This window comes from Podarcis filfolensis, assembly GCF_964270895.1.
Source record: "Podarcis filfolensis genome assembly, chromosome: 10".
NCBI classification, from domain to species: domain Eukaryota; kingdom Metazoa; phylum Chordata; class Lepidosauria; order Squamata; family Lacertidae; genus Podarcis; species Podarcis filfolensis.
In genome coordinates, this window is record NC_139612.1 from 1180369 (window position 1) to 1195835 (window position 15467).

Sequence of the window (15467 nt, forward strand, 5' to 3'; positions counted from 1 at the left end):
GTAAAGTTGCTGCTGATCTGTTCCCACTTCCCAAATTTTTAAACAGGAATGTTGGGCTGCAGCAAAGTTATATCCCAGGATAAATGTACTGAGATTTAAATTATTATCAGTGTGTGCCTTGCAGCCAGTTCTCAGAGATTGAGAGCTCCTAGGTAGCAGCATTCACACCAAGCCCACTATGGCTGTTATCAGCACAGGGTCTCATTAAGCAGAGGGTTGCAGCTGTCACACTTATTCTCCCACCCCAAGGGCTGACGGTGAAGGGTTTCTACACCCAAGTCAATCACCGTGAGAAATATCTGGTAGCACCGTTCCACACACCAGGATGAATCAATGGGGCAAGCTACTCTTTTTCAGGCAGCATACACAGAGGTCCCCGAGAGATCTGACCCAAGCACAGTGTGCCTGTCTGATGGACAAGGCTTCCTGTGCACATATGTGCATAAGCTTCCCCAGGATCTGAAACCCTGATTGCTTAGGTTTCAGATCCTAGGAAGTCTTTGCACATACGATCATAGGTACAAAGCCCTCCCTATCCGTACAGATGTTCATGCTGTACAGGTGGATGTCCAAGAAGGAGCACACAATGTTGGCAGCAGAGCCACTCAGGGACCCTTATTCCTGTTCTGATGTAGATGGGAGTGAGTGAATAACACCTAAGTAGGACTGTTGGGTTTTTCATCTGTGTTTTGACTGTGGGTCACTGCTTATTTATTTATTTAAATTTGTATAGGCAAGATAAAATACATAAGAAAAACAAGAAGAAAAACAAACCAATAACCCCCTCCTACAACACATTTAGGCTGGATCTAGACACATCAAAGTAGCATTTCAGTTGAAAGTGTTGTAAATTTAAACAGGGAAAATAGGTAGAGAAAAACAGTATTCCCCATCACCGTCTGGTGGCACAATGTATATCACACCTACAATGCATATAAATCACGTTCTCTCTACCAGTGTAGTTGAGTCCTTAGATGGCAATCAGCCAAAGGCCTATTTGAAAAGGGATGTTTTTGCCTGACACCAAGCCAATGCATTCCACAAACACGGAGGCAGTCACAACGCTTCTGCTCATTTCCCACCTCCCCACTGCTTAGGAAACGAAGAAGATCTGCCCATCACACTTCACATGTTTCCTGGATGACTTATTCAACACATGATGGAAGGGTCATCTGAAGAATAAAGGGCTCTTGTCATAGAACAAGAGAAAGAGGAGGGATGTCTCATGCCTTCAAGGAACACATGAGGCGAAAGGTGGCCTCTGGGGGCAGAGGCTTAAAAAGGCTTGGCTTGCTTTTCATCTTTGTTGGAACCTGTTCTTCACTCAGAGCTCTCTGTGGTTCTTCAACTCCTGACCCACCTCCCCCCATGAGTTCCTTCACTCCACCAGTACAGGAGAGATGGGTGTTCATGTGAACATCTCTAGAGACTATAACATAGGTGTGGACCACACAAAGTCCAAAGTGGTTCTTAGTTCTGGTTCATTAGATGCCACAGCATGACATTTTAGAATTCTGTGGTGGTAGGGTGGACCGTACTAATTCAGAGTTCATACTGAATTGCCTATGAGGGAAATCATGCTCCTCCCATTTAAACGAAATCCTCACGCAAACAGACAAAGACTCTACAGGACAAATGGCATCTGCCACATTCCATAATATATGGTTGTTTTCCTTCAGATTGATACTAGCAACTCAGTCCCTGTCCACTGCAGTGCTTGTACGAACTTTACTATTATCGTTTACATCTGACCCATGCCTTTGGGTTGGTGAACAGGGGACAGGAAATGAGGGGTGTGTCCCCCCGCCACCGCCCCTGCTTTTTGTTCCAGCTTAGCTTAGTTCTATTTTTCTTTTCAGATCTTTTCAGATAGGGAAGCTTTCAAAATTGGTCTACCACACCTACAGTTTGATGGCACACTCCATTTTACCACCTCCAGACTCCCGGATTTTACCACCTCATTCCTGCCTCCTGCTGTTGTTACAGGCCTAGATCAAGCCTTCAACAGTTGTGAATCTTTAGAACCTGGCTGCGTACAGTAGCTGAGCAGGAAAAATGACTGACTATAATTGAAGTCCTCCCAACTTATATTGATGATTCACCATTATTTCTTACTTGATTTGAGGCACTTTTCTAAAATCAGGTTATTTAAAGAAGTCAGTGCAGCCAAGGCCTATAGAATGAATAATCCTTGCTAGGATCTTCACACCAAGTTGCTGTTAATGTCACAATTAGAGCAGCCGATTCAAACACTGAATCATAGCATCACTACATATATATTAAAGAAAGGAATCCAGAAAGGTCCTCAGCTGTACATTGGCTGAGGTTTTTCCCAAGGGCTCCTACATGTACATCACTTGACTTCACGTTTCTTGGTTGTTCAGTATATGACTGACAAATGAATTGATTGAAAAGCATTGCCTTTGAAGCAACATCAGATAACAAGGAATGTTTGTGGAAGGCGTTAGACATGTGATGGTTCATTCACACATCCAAGTTGTTGATGTCAGCAAATAATGAATGCACATGGTTTTCCCTAATTTGTCAAAAAAGCCAAAAAGACCCACAGCTGGCTTCATTTGCAGGTGTGCCTGGGTGTTATCACTTCTTCTAGCATCTTGAGCTCATCACACAATGCAGTCACATAATGACTCACAAAGGAAACTTACTACCAAGCTTCTAGATTCAGGTAGGTTGCCGTGTTGGTCTGACGCAGTTGAAATAAAAATAAAATAAATAAATAATTGTCCAGTAGTGCCTTATAGACCAGCTATGTTTGTTCTGGTATAAGCTTTCATGTGCATGCACACTTCTTCAGGTATGCACACCAAAGCTTATACCAGAACAAACTTAGTTGGTCTATAAGGTGCTACTGGACAATTTTTATTTATTTATTTTTATTTTACTACCAAGCTGTATTTAGATTTCCAGTTCCAGAGCAGACATCCATCTTTTCTCCATCATCTTGATAGCCACATGACCTAGTGTGTTTATAGCTTGTCAGAATGAGGAAAAAACCCACAAGTGGTGTGAAGAAACCAGACTCCAATAAATTTAAATATCGCAGCAAGCAGGTGAAATCCACTGTGGTGAGATAGCTAGTAAAAGTCATGGCAAGGCCACGCAAGGCCATGGCAAGAAAAATGCAAGGCCATGGCAAGAAAAATGGTTTCACTTACTATTAGTTACGGCTGGATTTTGAGTAAGTGGTGGTTCTGATGCCTGGAACTCATATCCTATCTCATATACTTCTATAACATAACGCAACACACAACACAACATCACAACACAGGTATGTAAGGAACATCCAAAGCATCCAGTTAGTTATATATGCAGGTTAACAGGTGTGTTGCACAACTGTGACAATGTGGGCATGGGGTGCTCTTTCAGGATCCTCACAATGTGTTTATTTAAACTATTGTATGCCCCCCAAAATAGAAATAACGTATTCTGGCACCTAAAAATTGTAATGAAGGCACCAGGCATCATTGAGAGTGGTCCATAACTAGGGTGCTACCACTGAAAACAGCCTCTTCTTTGTTATTACACAGCACACTTGGGTTAATGAAGGCACTTAGGGAAGAACTTTGGCAGAAAAACATGCATGGGCATGTTTTTCACATGATGACTTTACTTACCATGTAACATCCTGCCATCTGTAAAGTACAATCATGTGTCAGAAATTCCCAAGGTAGCCTGTTCAGTATATAGTATTCACTGATGTTGAGAAAAAAGCTCAGCTATGATAAGCCTAATCACTGGTTAATTAGTGGATAGGTCACATCTGAATAGCCATCGTTAAATCAATTACACAGAGTCTCAGCTAGATTAGGTTTTATCTGGTGAGTCATGTTGTCCCAGTGTAGGTCACATCAAAATCATCATCACAATTTCTTATTTAAGGTTCTCTTTTAAGAGAACATGGAGTGTGTGGGTGGAGAGAGAGAGAGAGAGAGACTGCTGTCAACAATAAAAAATAAATGTGGCTCAGTCTTGCAAGTTGGAAGTAAGGGTAGATGATCATGGCCTGAAAATACTGATGAATGCAGAACTAGAAGATAGACTTTTTATAATATCCGTGCATCTTAGGTCAGTGCTTTGAAGACTCTGCATTCAGGCCCCATCTGTGCTCTACATTTAAAGCTGTATCATACTACTTTAAACAGTCCTTGCTTCTCCCAAGGAGTCGTGTGAACTGTCATTTGTTAAGGGCCCTGAGATTTGTCGGGAGACCCTTAATGAACTTTGAAAGATGCTGGATTGGATTTATGTGGTCTCTGGCTGTTATGATAAAAAGATATGGGATAAATATTGTTTAAGTTATAAAATTTAAAAAAGTTGATTGGAAAATAAGGTGTTAGTTAAAAGGAATGTTAAGAGATTAGGATTTGCTGGATAATCATTTTGAACTAGAAAACAAGAAGGGGAGGTATGAGGAAGTCAAAGAAACATGTTATTGAAAAATTGATATCGAAATTGATTTGTTTTTAATATTTTTCTTTTTCTTTTTCTTTTTTGTTTGTATAAAATTGAAAAATTGAATAAATATTTATATATATAAAAAGAGAGATTTGTTGGGAGACCCTTATTCCCCTCACAGAGCTACAATTAGCAAAGTGGCTTAAGTCAATCCCTCTTCCCAGGGAACTCTGAAGATTGTAGCTCTGTGAGGGAAAGGGGTGTCTCCTTGCAATTCTCAGCTACCTTAACAAACCACAGTCCCCAGAATTCCTTGGGAGAAACCTTGATGATATAAAGTAGTATAATATTGATCTAAATGTATAGAGCAGATGGGGCCTGGGGGAAGCCTTTTCACATGAACTTGCATTTCTGCTATGGAACCCCGAAGATTTTAGCTCATCTACTTGGGTGCTGGCTAGGTGTGCCTCAGCCTTCATGAGAGTTTAGGAAACTGAGAATGTGCCCTAAGGCATGTTAGGGGAAATTGGAAGATGCCTTTCATGGAAGCTTCTCTGCCACTGCAAATCATTGCACTGGGTAAACGTCTGAATAAATGTAAGGTTCCCTAGGACACAGCTTGAAAATTACTGTTTTAAATAATCCTGATTGCTGTATCATCAGTTGTTGGTATATGTGTTGTTTTGTTGTCTGTAACATGAAAAAAACTTTTTAAAGGGGGAGGAAAAAGACTCTTAGAGCAGCTCTTGCCACCTTGGCACCTTCCAGATGTTTGGGACTATAACTCCCAACTCCCATGTTGGCTGATGGGAGTTGTAGTCCAAAACATCTAGACGACACAAATCTGGCAAAGGCTGTCTTAGAAAAACAGTCTTTCAAGATTGTTCTTATTACCCTTGTACGGCTAAACAGAGCAATCTTGAGATGCATTGCAAGGACTCAGGTATGCACATGCACACATACTGTGTTGCCAGGAATAAACTCCTCTGTCCTTCTCCATAAAATGGACCAAGACCCTCCCTCAACACACCTTGCACCCATCATAATAGCAGCACTACTATTATAATTGGAAAACAGCAGAGTGCAATATGAATGGCATCCAAAACCCCACTGAAATAATCCCATGGACTTTTGTAAACATTGGCTTGTTCCCCATTTCATTTCATTTCTCTCTCTCTTTCTCTTTCTAAAAGTGTTCCAGATCAATAGAAGGTCGTAACGGCCTGGTTGAACGCCAAGTGGTAACACATCTGGCAGCGGGTGCTTTAAAAGAAGAAAGATCCCTTTTGCTAACTATGCATTTAGGAAGGGGTTGAGAAAAAGCTTAATAATAATTTCTACCCTTCATCAGAATATCTCAAATGATTGCAACATTTAATTAAGATCTAGAAACACATCTGAGTTGGTTAGTTTAAAATTAGGGCAGAGAAAATTGCTTGGCAAAGGTCATAGTAAAATAAAGTCAGTGCTAGCTAATGTCATGCCTTCCTGCTCTGTTGCAACGATTTAGTTTAAACTCATTCGAAATATAGTGAAATCTTTTTCTTCTAATTCTGTTCTGATGGCCTGCACTTCTGAGGCATAACCTGGAATCCATCTGCCATATTAGCAGACATATTTTACATTAAGTATAAATATATATTTCTCTTTATTAAAACTTTGAGTTTCTTGCTGTCACTTAGATCTTCACCCACTTTTAAACATAGAACAATAGAAGTAGCTGTGGAAATTTAGGGCACTCCAATGAGGCTAGCCACTCTTTATGTGAAAGTCTTGGATAAAAATAGCTTTAGTTCCATTCTCAGAAAGACCATATCACAGAGACATCTTCAGCACCACACTACAGTTGCATGCATCCTTAAGGTGGGAGTAAGCTCCATTAATTCCCTAGGACTGAGTAAACATGCAGAGGATCAGGCTTGCCCAAGTATTTTGGCATAGTTTTTGTGATAGACAGGACAAATTTTCAAATATAGCCTTGGAAACATTTTCAAGAATTCAGAAGAGTGAATAATACTAATGTCTGGATGTTTGTCTGTTTCAACTAGAAAGACAGTTCCTGCATGCTCTCATTCCCTAGCATCATGTTCCGTCTCAGTGATGGGGAACATGTGGCCTTCCAGATGGTGTTGAACTCCATTTCCCATCAGCCCCAGCCACATGGCCCACAGTCAGGGATGATGTTGTCCAGCAAATGTATGGAGGACCACAGGTTCCCAATTTGTGTACTTCCCATTTTGTTTACTGTCTTGAACAGAACATGAAGGTGAGACTGTAGAAATGAATGGAAAGAGCTATGCACATAAGAGTAGACTTTTTTTTGGCTCCATGGGACAGCATATAACATCTGTAGTAAGAGTCATCTGTGTTGGCACAGAGATAAGCCTCCTTGCCAAAAAAGACCTGAGGTCACCATAGTTAAGGCTTAACCCAGAGCTTTCCAAACTTTTCATGTTGGTGACACACTTTTTAGACATGCATCGTTTTGCGACACAGTAATTCAGTTTTACTAGCAAGCAGGAGGCTCAACTAACCCCTTTCCAGCCCCAGGATGAGTGCAGGGAGCATTCAAGTGACACACCTGCACACTGCGGCCGACACACCAACACGTCTGACACGCAGTTTGGAAAGCTCTGCTTTAACCTCTACTCAGTGTTCTTTGAGTGCACCCTTTCAATTCCTTGCATATGAATTGATGGCTGCAAAGCCTGTTCCTAACAAGGAGGTGGCAAGTGATATTTTACCAGCTCCAGGAACAAAAAGTTGAAGCACTTGTTTGGTGTGCTGTTTTGAATCTTACAAAGCATTTGACTTCCACAAGCCCATCACTACCTTTTCAGGAGGAGTGGTGTTTGTGCACACACCAGTTGGGAAACCTCAGCCTAAGAAGCCTGTGATATCTGTGTGTGAACCTGTTTGTAACAATGACTGAGTTGAGATCATTGCATGTCACTTATCTCAGTTCCCAACCAACAAGTGTGCAGCAGTTTGAACACCACAATCCAAATTAATTCTAAGGGGCACAGGAAGAGAGAACATATTGTATACCATAGGAAACAAGCCAATCTCTTGCCCATCCCAACACTTCTAGGTTGTCAGTTTACTAAGGAAGAATTAAGTTCAATTAAGCTAACTGTTGAATTTTAGCAGCTGAATTACAGTCCTTTTTGCTTATTCTGTCTGTAATACTTACCATCTTGTGGGGTTTTTGTTTTTTCTTCTTTTTTCTTCACAGCCTAATTTAGGTGGAGTGATTTATATAGGTTCAGCTGCACCCACTGGCTCTGCTTTACAGAAGTATTTTGCTCATTCATCTTGCAACTTCAGGCTCCTGGCCCAGACACCTCTTACTCCCATTAACTTCCTGTAGCATCTCACAAAGGATCAATGAATAGAACTGGGTTATTTTCAAAATATAGTGCAGCAAAAATGGTTTTGTGATTCATTGCTCTGGGAATAAGGCAGCTTGGATATTCAGGACCACGCTAGACTATATGCTTGATTTCTCTGTAGACCTCTATGTATCCGAAAGTTAGCTTTGCTAGCTCCTCATAATTGTAGATCTTTCAGTCACATGTAAGACAATATATAAACCTGGAAGTCAGAACACATAGGCATCCCATTGACCACTGTGGGGCCCTAGCAATACTTTTGGTTTAAGGTTACAGCCATAAATTACAATTCATTTTCAACTGTAGAAAACTGCATGGGTAACCTGACCTGCAATTCTGTACACAGCTTTGCTGTTTAAACTCCACTGAAGTTAATAGTATCAAACAGCCTAGCAGTGTGAATGTTTGCAGCCCTGATCCTTGAGAGCCATAATAGCACAAGCTCTATTGCAGTGAAAGGGATGCCAATCCATCTTTGTGAAAATTTTGAATTTCAAAGCCAATCCCTCACAATTTAAATCAGAAAAGCATATATAAATTCTGTATGACAGCAATGGTAGATGTACAGGCACCAAATGGGAAATGTTGCCTGATGCCCCAACTCCCATCAGTTTGTATGGTGCGGCTTGCCAGGTTCTGAGACCCCCACCGAGAAAAGCAGGTGGTTTACTGAGCTCCTTGCAGGCACCACACAGAGCTGGTGGGCTGTTTTTGAACTGGTGACTCACAATTTGTGTGGGCCTGTTTGTAATCCCTATCATGTGCTGGAGACACTCTCTCTCACCTTCCCTCCCTCTTGAATAGATCATTGGGGGGGGGGGACGACTTGCAGTACCAGTAGAACAAAACAATAGTGCATCACAATAAAAGACAGCTATATTATATGTACATAAAAATTATTCACCATGATAAGGAAAACAGCTCAAATTCCTTCAACAATAATTTGAAGATACAATATTGTCTCTCATAAAAGTCAAAATTAATTCAGTGTTTAGCTAACCTTTTCCCACTGCAGTGCCCTCCAGTTGTTCTGGGGGACTCCAGCTCCCATTAGGCCCAACCAGCATGGCCAATAATCAGGGATGATGGGAATTGTAGTCCAAAACCCCTGGAAGGCATCAGTCTGAAGAAAGCAGGTATAGAGTATATTCAAAACAAGTATTATCCAGTTGTTTGGAAGAGTACACTAGATGCATTCTTGATCTCTCTGCTTACATAAAGAACAGGTGTGTCTCAGCCCTAGAAAGTATATTTGCTTATTCTGCTCTCAACTTCTTCCATGTCCTCCCATCCTTCACGTTGTTGACTTGATGCCATTTCATAAAAATCAATTAAAATTATTTTAAAGTCTTTGTCATTTTAGAGTTTCATGTTATACATACAGTATAAAAGGTATCATAACTAAAAGTCTGTTTTTAATCAGCACTCATCTGATACAATTTTTGCCTCCCAACGATTTTGCCTTTTTTAATGCCTATCAATTACTTTCAGTAAACCAAATGCAGGAAAGGCTTAGGACCCATGAAACACCTCTGGGTGGGACTATGACCAGCTTACTAGTGTCCCTCACTGGCAGAGAAAACCCACCATTAGCAAGGCCAACGGCGGGGGGGACACCTCACACAAATAATATTTGAGGCAATCAAAAATAAACAAAACTAAACTACAGATGGTATGCTAATTCAGTGTTCTTGTGCGGATGCAATATTGGGGCATGGACCAGTGCACTAGCAAGAAAAAAGTAGGAACAAAGGAAATCACAGAATAGGACTTTGCAAAATAAGGAAATACGCCCCTCTCTCTCACACACCCAAAATTTGTCACAACATTCCAAAACCTGCCAGAATTACAAAACAATTTCTGTTTGTACTATTGAAGAAAGCCACAATTTTGCCTTATCATGAGGACAGAACAGGGGGAAAGCCGGTCATTGTGGGAAGGAGGCACAGAATCCCCTCCTCACAAACAAATTAACTCAGCATTTCAACATGCATACCAGTTGCTCCCTCCATCCTGAATTTCTAAGAGGCAGCAGAGAAGATGATAGCAGAAGGAACACAATTAGAGGAAGAATAATCCCTCAGGTGTGTAGAACCAGGACAATGGCCAGAGATATTGGTGTTCTTGAGCTGGGGTCACCAACCCAGTGCCATGGTAGCACCATGAAGGCTTTCTTTGGAGCAGGAGGAAGGTAACCCAGAGGCATAGCTAGGGGGGTGGGGGCCACTGGGCACCACACCGCAGGGGGCGGCACTCTCTCTCAGGAGTGACACGGTGGTTCGGGCGCCTGCAGGCTCCGCGCTGCCCGAAAGGGCACCATGGGGCTGACATCTGCCTGCCGCCTCCCCCTCAGGCTGCCACCCTACAGCTGAGCGGGAGGCAGCGGGCGGACCCTTGCAGGCTCCGCACTGCTCAAAAAAGCAACACAGGCCTACAGGGTGCCAGAGCAGAACGCGGCTCGGGCACCGGGATTCTGGCACACCCTGCTCTGCCCCCTGGGCACCTCACCCCATCTTGCAGGTGCCCAAGCAGCTAGCTATGCCGCTGAGGTAACCTTTGGTTGCAAACTTGAGTGTGTGACTGCCCTCCCTACATAGTATACATGGCAAACAACCTGCAGCAATCTAGGATTCTATTCAGGGGCATACCTTGGGAACAGCATGGGGGCCATATCCTGTTTCCAAGTGGAAATAGTCATGTGATAGATTTTTTTTAATGTAGATATTGAACATTACACGGTAAGCAGCTTTTAGTGAACCATTCAAATGTAACTATGCTGGCTACTGAGCAAGGTGTAGGTTTGGAACATATTGGCAATAGTATAAAATGGATCACCTGAGAGGATCAAATTGCATCAGTTGGAATCCATTCACTGGTTGGGTATGATCTCATCAGAACCCACTTCCTTCTCTGTTACAGGCTTCCAGTTAACACCAGCAATAATTGTTCAAATTAACGCTCCATTATTAGGCTCATTATCTGCAGATTCCCACAAGTAAGACTTCAGGGAATGTGAATTGCCCTGCCCCAACCACTAAGGAAAACAACCGAGATTCTTTGGGTTCCGCTTTTCCAAATCCTTAGAATCCCACCGGGGACAGCTAAATTGGTAGAGCATGAGACTCTTGCCCCATGCTGGCAACCTGTATTGCAAGGGGTTGCACTAGATGACCCTATGGCTCCTTCCAACTCTATCGTTCTATGAACACCTTAGATTCCTACAGAGGCATGGCAGGCCACCTCCCCAGCAGGTGAGTCGCGTAGCATCTCTGCTTTCAGAGCAGAGGCAGCTCTAGCAGCATCACGCTCTACAGGGTCTGGCCCTTCACAGTTTACAGAATTAGGAATGGAGTGATGATTCTGTTTACAGTGGTACCTCAGGTACTTAATTCGTTCCGGAGGTCCGTACTTAACCTGAAACTGTTCTTAACCTGAAGCACCACTTTAGCTAATGGAGCCTCCTGCTGCTGCCGTGCCGCCGGAGCACAATTTCTGTTCTCATCCTGAAGCAAAGTTCTTAACCTGAAGCACTATTTCTGGGTTAGCGGAGGCTGTAACCTGAAGCGTCTGTAACCTGAGGTACCACTGTATAAGGAAAAGCGGTCCATCACCCTTTCCAAGTATGGTATATGCATCTGATGTCCTGGGCATTGGCAACCCTAGGTCTACCTCCCCAACAACAAGAGGGTACAGCTACCACTCCTGCTAAAGGTCTAGCAGTTTTTAAAAGGTTACTAATTGTGAATGGATTTCTCTTTCCTCCCCCAATATAGGAAGTCACTTCCACTGGCTAATAAAATTTATACCTTAGACCAGTGGTTCCCAACCTTTTTTTAGCCATGCCCCATCTAAGCACCTCTAAAATCCTGATTCCCCCCCCCCGAGTGCTACTTCCTCTGAATGTGCCCAGTGTATATTCTGTTTAGATAACCTCTCCATTGTCACCAGCTGACCGCTGTGTACATTCTGATTTTTAAAAATATGTATGTCACAATATAGATTTATATAATGTATATGAGGCCCCATGAACCATAAGAAATGCAAAAAAATCACTCATTCTCGAATTGCTCCCTTAAAAATCAAATTGCCCCCCTGTAGGGTGTGTGCTCCATGTTGGGGACCACAGCCTTTGACTCTGACTTCATGACCCTTTCAAGATGATCTCTCAACTGCCTCTTAAGAAAAGCCACAGCTGCCCTCTCCAGGTGCACATCCTGCACTGCCTCAAATTCCATAAGTGCCTAGATGATCTTATAAAAAATCCACAGCACATTTAAAATATGGTGAGACAAACATTCCATATGTTAATCAAGGCAGTAACATTGATTACAGAAACAATCTTGGATATAATTTGATTTGCGGTTCATGTGATAGCTACACAAGTGGTGGCACGCTGGAGCTTGTGGCTGTAGTACTGAGAAGGACAGACCCCATGCAAAGTCTATTCAAACATGGAGGACTTCCGGTCAGCGCCAGCGGATTAATGGAGGATTCCCTCCGAGCTCCGGAGGGAATCGGCTTTGCGAAGAGAGGGTCTGACCGCTGCGGCGAAGCGGAGACCCGAAGAAATCACAGGCGGTGAAGCCTGTGAACTTGGAGGCTCGGCGGGCTCCATTTGCGCCCCCCTCCACTGCGAAAGAGCCTTTTTAAAGTCTCCGGAACGGAAAGGGGGTGTGTGGCGCAAGCCATAGCCGGAGAGCGCTGATTTCTTTCTGGACAATTGGATGCTAAAACAACTACCCGTGAGTAGGATTAAGTAAATATTTGGAGGAAATTTGTCACAAATTCGGCCGAAACGGGAAAGGTACAAACAGGAAGTCTGCCTTTCCGTTCTTGTAAATAGATCAAAGCAAAGAGACTGTAAAGCTACAACTTTGGAAGAGGTTATTAAAGACTTAAAATCCAGCACCAAAAAGGTGACCCCCCCTCTGTTTGCAGGGACAGAGGGGTGAAATTGAGCAAGATTTATTCCTGCAAGGAAAAAAAAGGAGAAAAGGTTTATCTGCTGCTTCTAAAACCTGGGAACGGACTGCCTATGATAGGGAAGGTGATGAACTGTCAACACTTTAAGGGTAAAGAATTTTGACTTAACTCTGAAAGAAAGATACAATTATTATTGAAAGTAACTTTTTAAAGACATTGAAAGAGTGAGTTTTAAGAGATATTAGAGACTTATAAGGATTATTTGTTTGAAAAGTTACAAAGTGAAGTTGGAAGTGTGTCCCCCTAGAGGAGACTTTGTTGCAATAACAACTAAGCCAATAAGTAACTAAGTTGTGGAAAATTCCTCTTGAAAACAAATCTTTCCAGGCGTGTGACTGACCTTGGGTTGTGCATGAGAGTGTTATGGCAGATGGACAGGAAAAAAACCACTAGGTCTGGGAGACAATACAAGACAGATATTACACAACAGAGAAGGGCCTCAACATCCGGAGCAGCAGGCACAGCAGGTGCCGCTGCTTTACAAGTTAAGCCAAAAGCTATGACATCTGAAGACTTGTTGGCCCAGGCACTTGGTAAAATAAATGCATCTTTGGAGAATTTAGCTAAACAGGTGGTAGAGACAAACAAACAGGTTGCAGAGACAAACAAACAAGTAGCTGAGGCCTCAGCAAAAATAGACTTGAACACTACAAGCATTAATGAACTGGGAAAGAAGGTGAATTCAAATACACAGTCCATAGAAAAGTTATTGGAGGAATCGGCCTCGACTAGGAAACTAGCGGAGGAAGCTAAGGAAATTGCAACTGCTGCTCAAGAGAAGATACCACCAGTATATAAGAAACTTGAGGAACATGATTTGACACTGTCTATGATTGAATTACAAGGAAAAGAGAGGAATTTAAGACTCAGAGCAATACCTGAAAGTGAGAAAGATAATTTGGCAGACTTCCTTACAAAGGAATTTGTAGACTTTTGGCAACAGGACCTGGGGAAGGAAGAATTTAAGATACTGAGTGCATTTAGGCTTGGTAGAAGACAAAGAAAGAACAAGGCAAGAGACTGATTGATTACCTTAAGAACAAAAGAAGAAAGAGACAAAATTTTGAATTTGCACTATCAAAGAACTCTGGAAATTGGAGATTCATCTGTGGAGATCTTTAAGGATATACCTAAATACATTCTGGATGTAAGGGCCTATTACAGAGATCTTGTTGTTTTATTGAGAAGAAATAAAATACTTTTCATGTGGGAATTTCCCCAAGGTCTATCTTTTAAGTATAAAGGAAGAAAAATAAGAATAAGGACAGTAAATGATAAAGACAACTTTTTGAAAGATCACAAGGAGGACTTACAGAAGGAAGTGGAATCTGGAGAGGAACCAACCGTACCAGGAAAAGGAATTTCAGAGATTGCAAATCTACCATATGGACTTCCTGGCCTAGGGAAAGACACACCACCGACAGAAGAAGAACAACAACTTGGCGCAGTCGGAGGGAAAATTAAATAACTCATCATGGCTTTGCAACTTCTAAGTTGGAATTGTAATGGACTTAATTCCCCTCGAAAGAAAAAAGGTGTCTTTCATATATTAAGAAAGGAACAATTGGACTTGATTTGTCTTCAGGAAACACATGTAATGAGGCTACACAGGAAAATACTTATCAATAAGAGATTGGGACAAGAATTTATTTCGTCTGACAAGGTTAAAAAGAGAGGAGTGGTGATATATGCAAAAGAAAATTTTTCACCGAAATTAATTTTTAAAGATGAACAAGGAAGATATTTGACTATTGAAATTCAATTTCAAGGAGAGAAACTTCTGATTATAGGGGTGTATGCACCAAATGAGGGGAAAGCTGAATTTTTTAAGAAGTTGCATGAGGTACTTCTGGACTATATAGACTATAATATAATCCTGATGGGGGATATGAATGGAGTTGTATCTACAAATATGGATAAGGCACAAAAACAGGTAGTCACTAAAGATGGTAGACTACCAAAAACTTTTTTTGAAATGACTGACAATATGGACTTGACTGACATTTGGAGAACAAAGAACCCCCTGGAGAGAGAGGGAACCTTCTTCTCTGAAGCTAAGATGACATGGACTAGAATTGACCAAATTTGGATTACTAGAGGAATGGCACCAAAGATAAAAAAAGTGGAAATCTGCCCTAAAACTTGCTCTGACCATAATGCTGTAAAGATGGAGATGAAGCAAATAACAACCGGCACCTTTAGATGGAGGATGAATGATGCCCTTTTTAGAGATGAAGAAGTACACAGGAAGGCCCAAAAAACTTTGAAAGACTATTTTGAGATAAATATGTCAACAAATGTTGAAAAAAGAGTAATCTGGGATGCAAGTAAAGCTGTGATGAGAGGGTTTTTGATACAACAGAATGCAATAAAGAAGAGAAGTCGAAATGAGAAAAAAGATAAAATTCTGGAGAAAATAAAAGAAGGGGAGAAAAAATTGAGAGCAAAGCCAAAGTCGCAGGAGATTTTGAGAGAAATAAAACTTTATCAAGTACAATATATGGAATTGATGAATCAGGAAATAGAATGGAAAATTAAACAATTGAGACAGAAGACATTTGAGTCAGCGAACAAATGTGGGAAGTTACTGGCTTGGCAACTGAAAAAAAGACAAAAATTAAATACCATCACAAATTTGGAAGTAGAAGGAAAAGATATACATAACCCAAATGA

The 15467-nt window shown here is 41.7% G+C and overlaps 1 protein-coding gene across 11 annotated transcripts in view; it reads left to right on the forward strand.

The window, feature by feature from the left end:
• The window catches only part of LMNTD1 (lamin tail domain containing 1), a 221718-nt gene that overhangs the window by 190648 nt on the left and 15603 nt on the right, over nt 1-15467 (forward strand). For 5 of the 11 annotated variants that reach the window (XR_014539397.1, XM_083575219.1, XM_083575222.1 and 2 more), the window contains one exon: nt 7655-7851. The exons of 4 other annotated variants lie outside the window; for them this stretch is intronic. Coding sequence is in view for 1 of the 7 variants with exons in the window: in XM_083575226.1 (XP_083431352.1) it covers nt 7655-7789 (135 nt within the window). In the remaining 6 variants the exon portion in view is untranslated. Of the gene's footprint in view, nt 1-2585; nt 2690-7654; nt 7852-15467 lie in introns of those variants that run through there. 2 more of the 11 variants (XR_014539395.1, XM_083575223.1) reach the window with 2 other exon arrangements.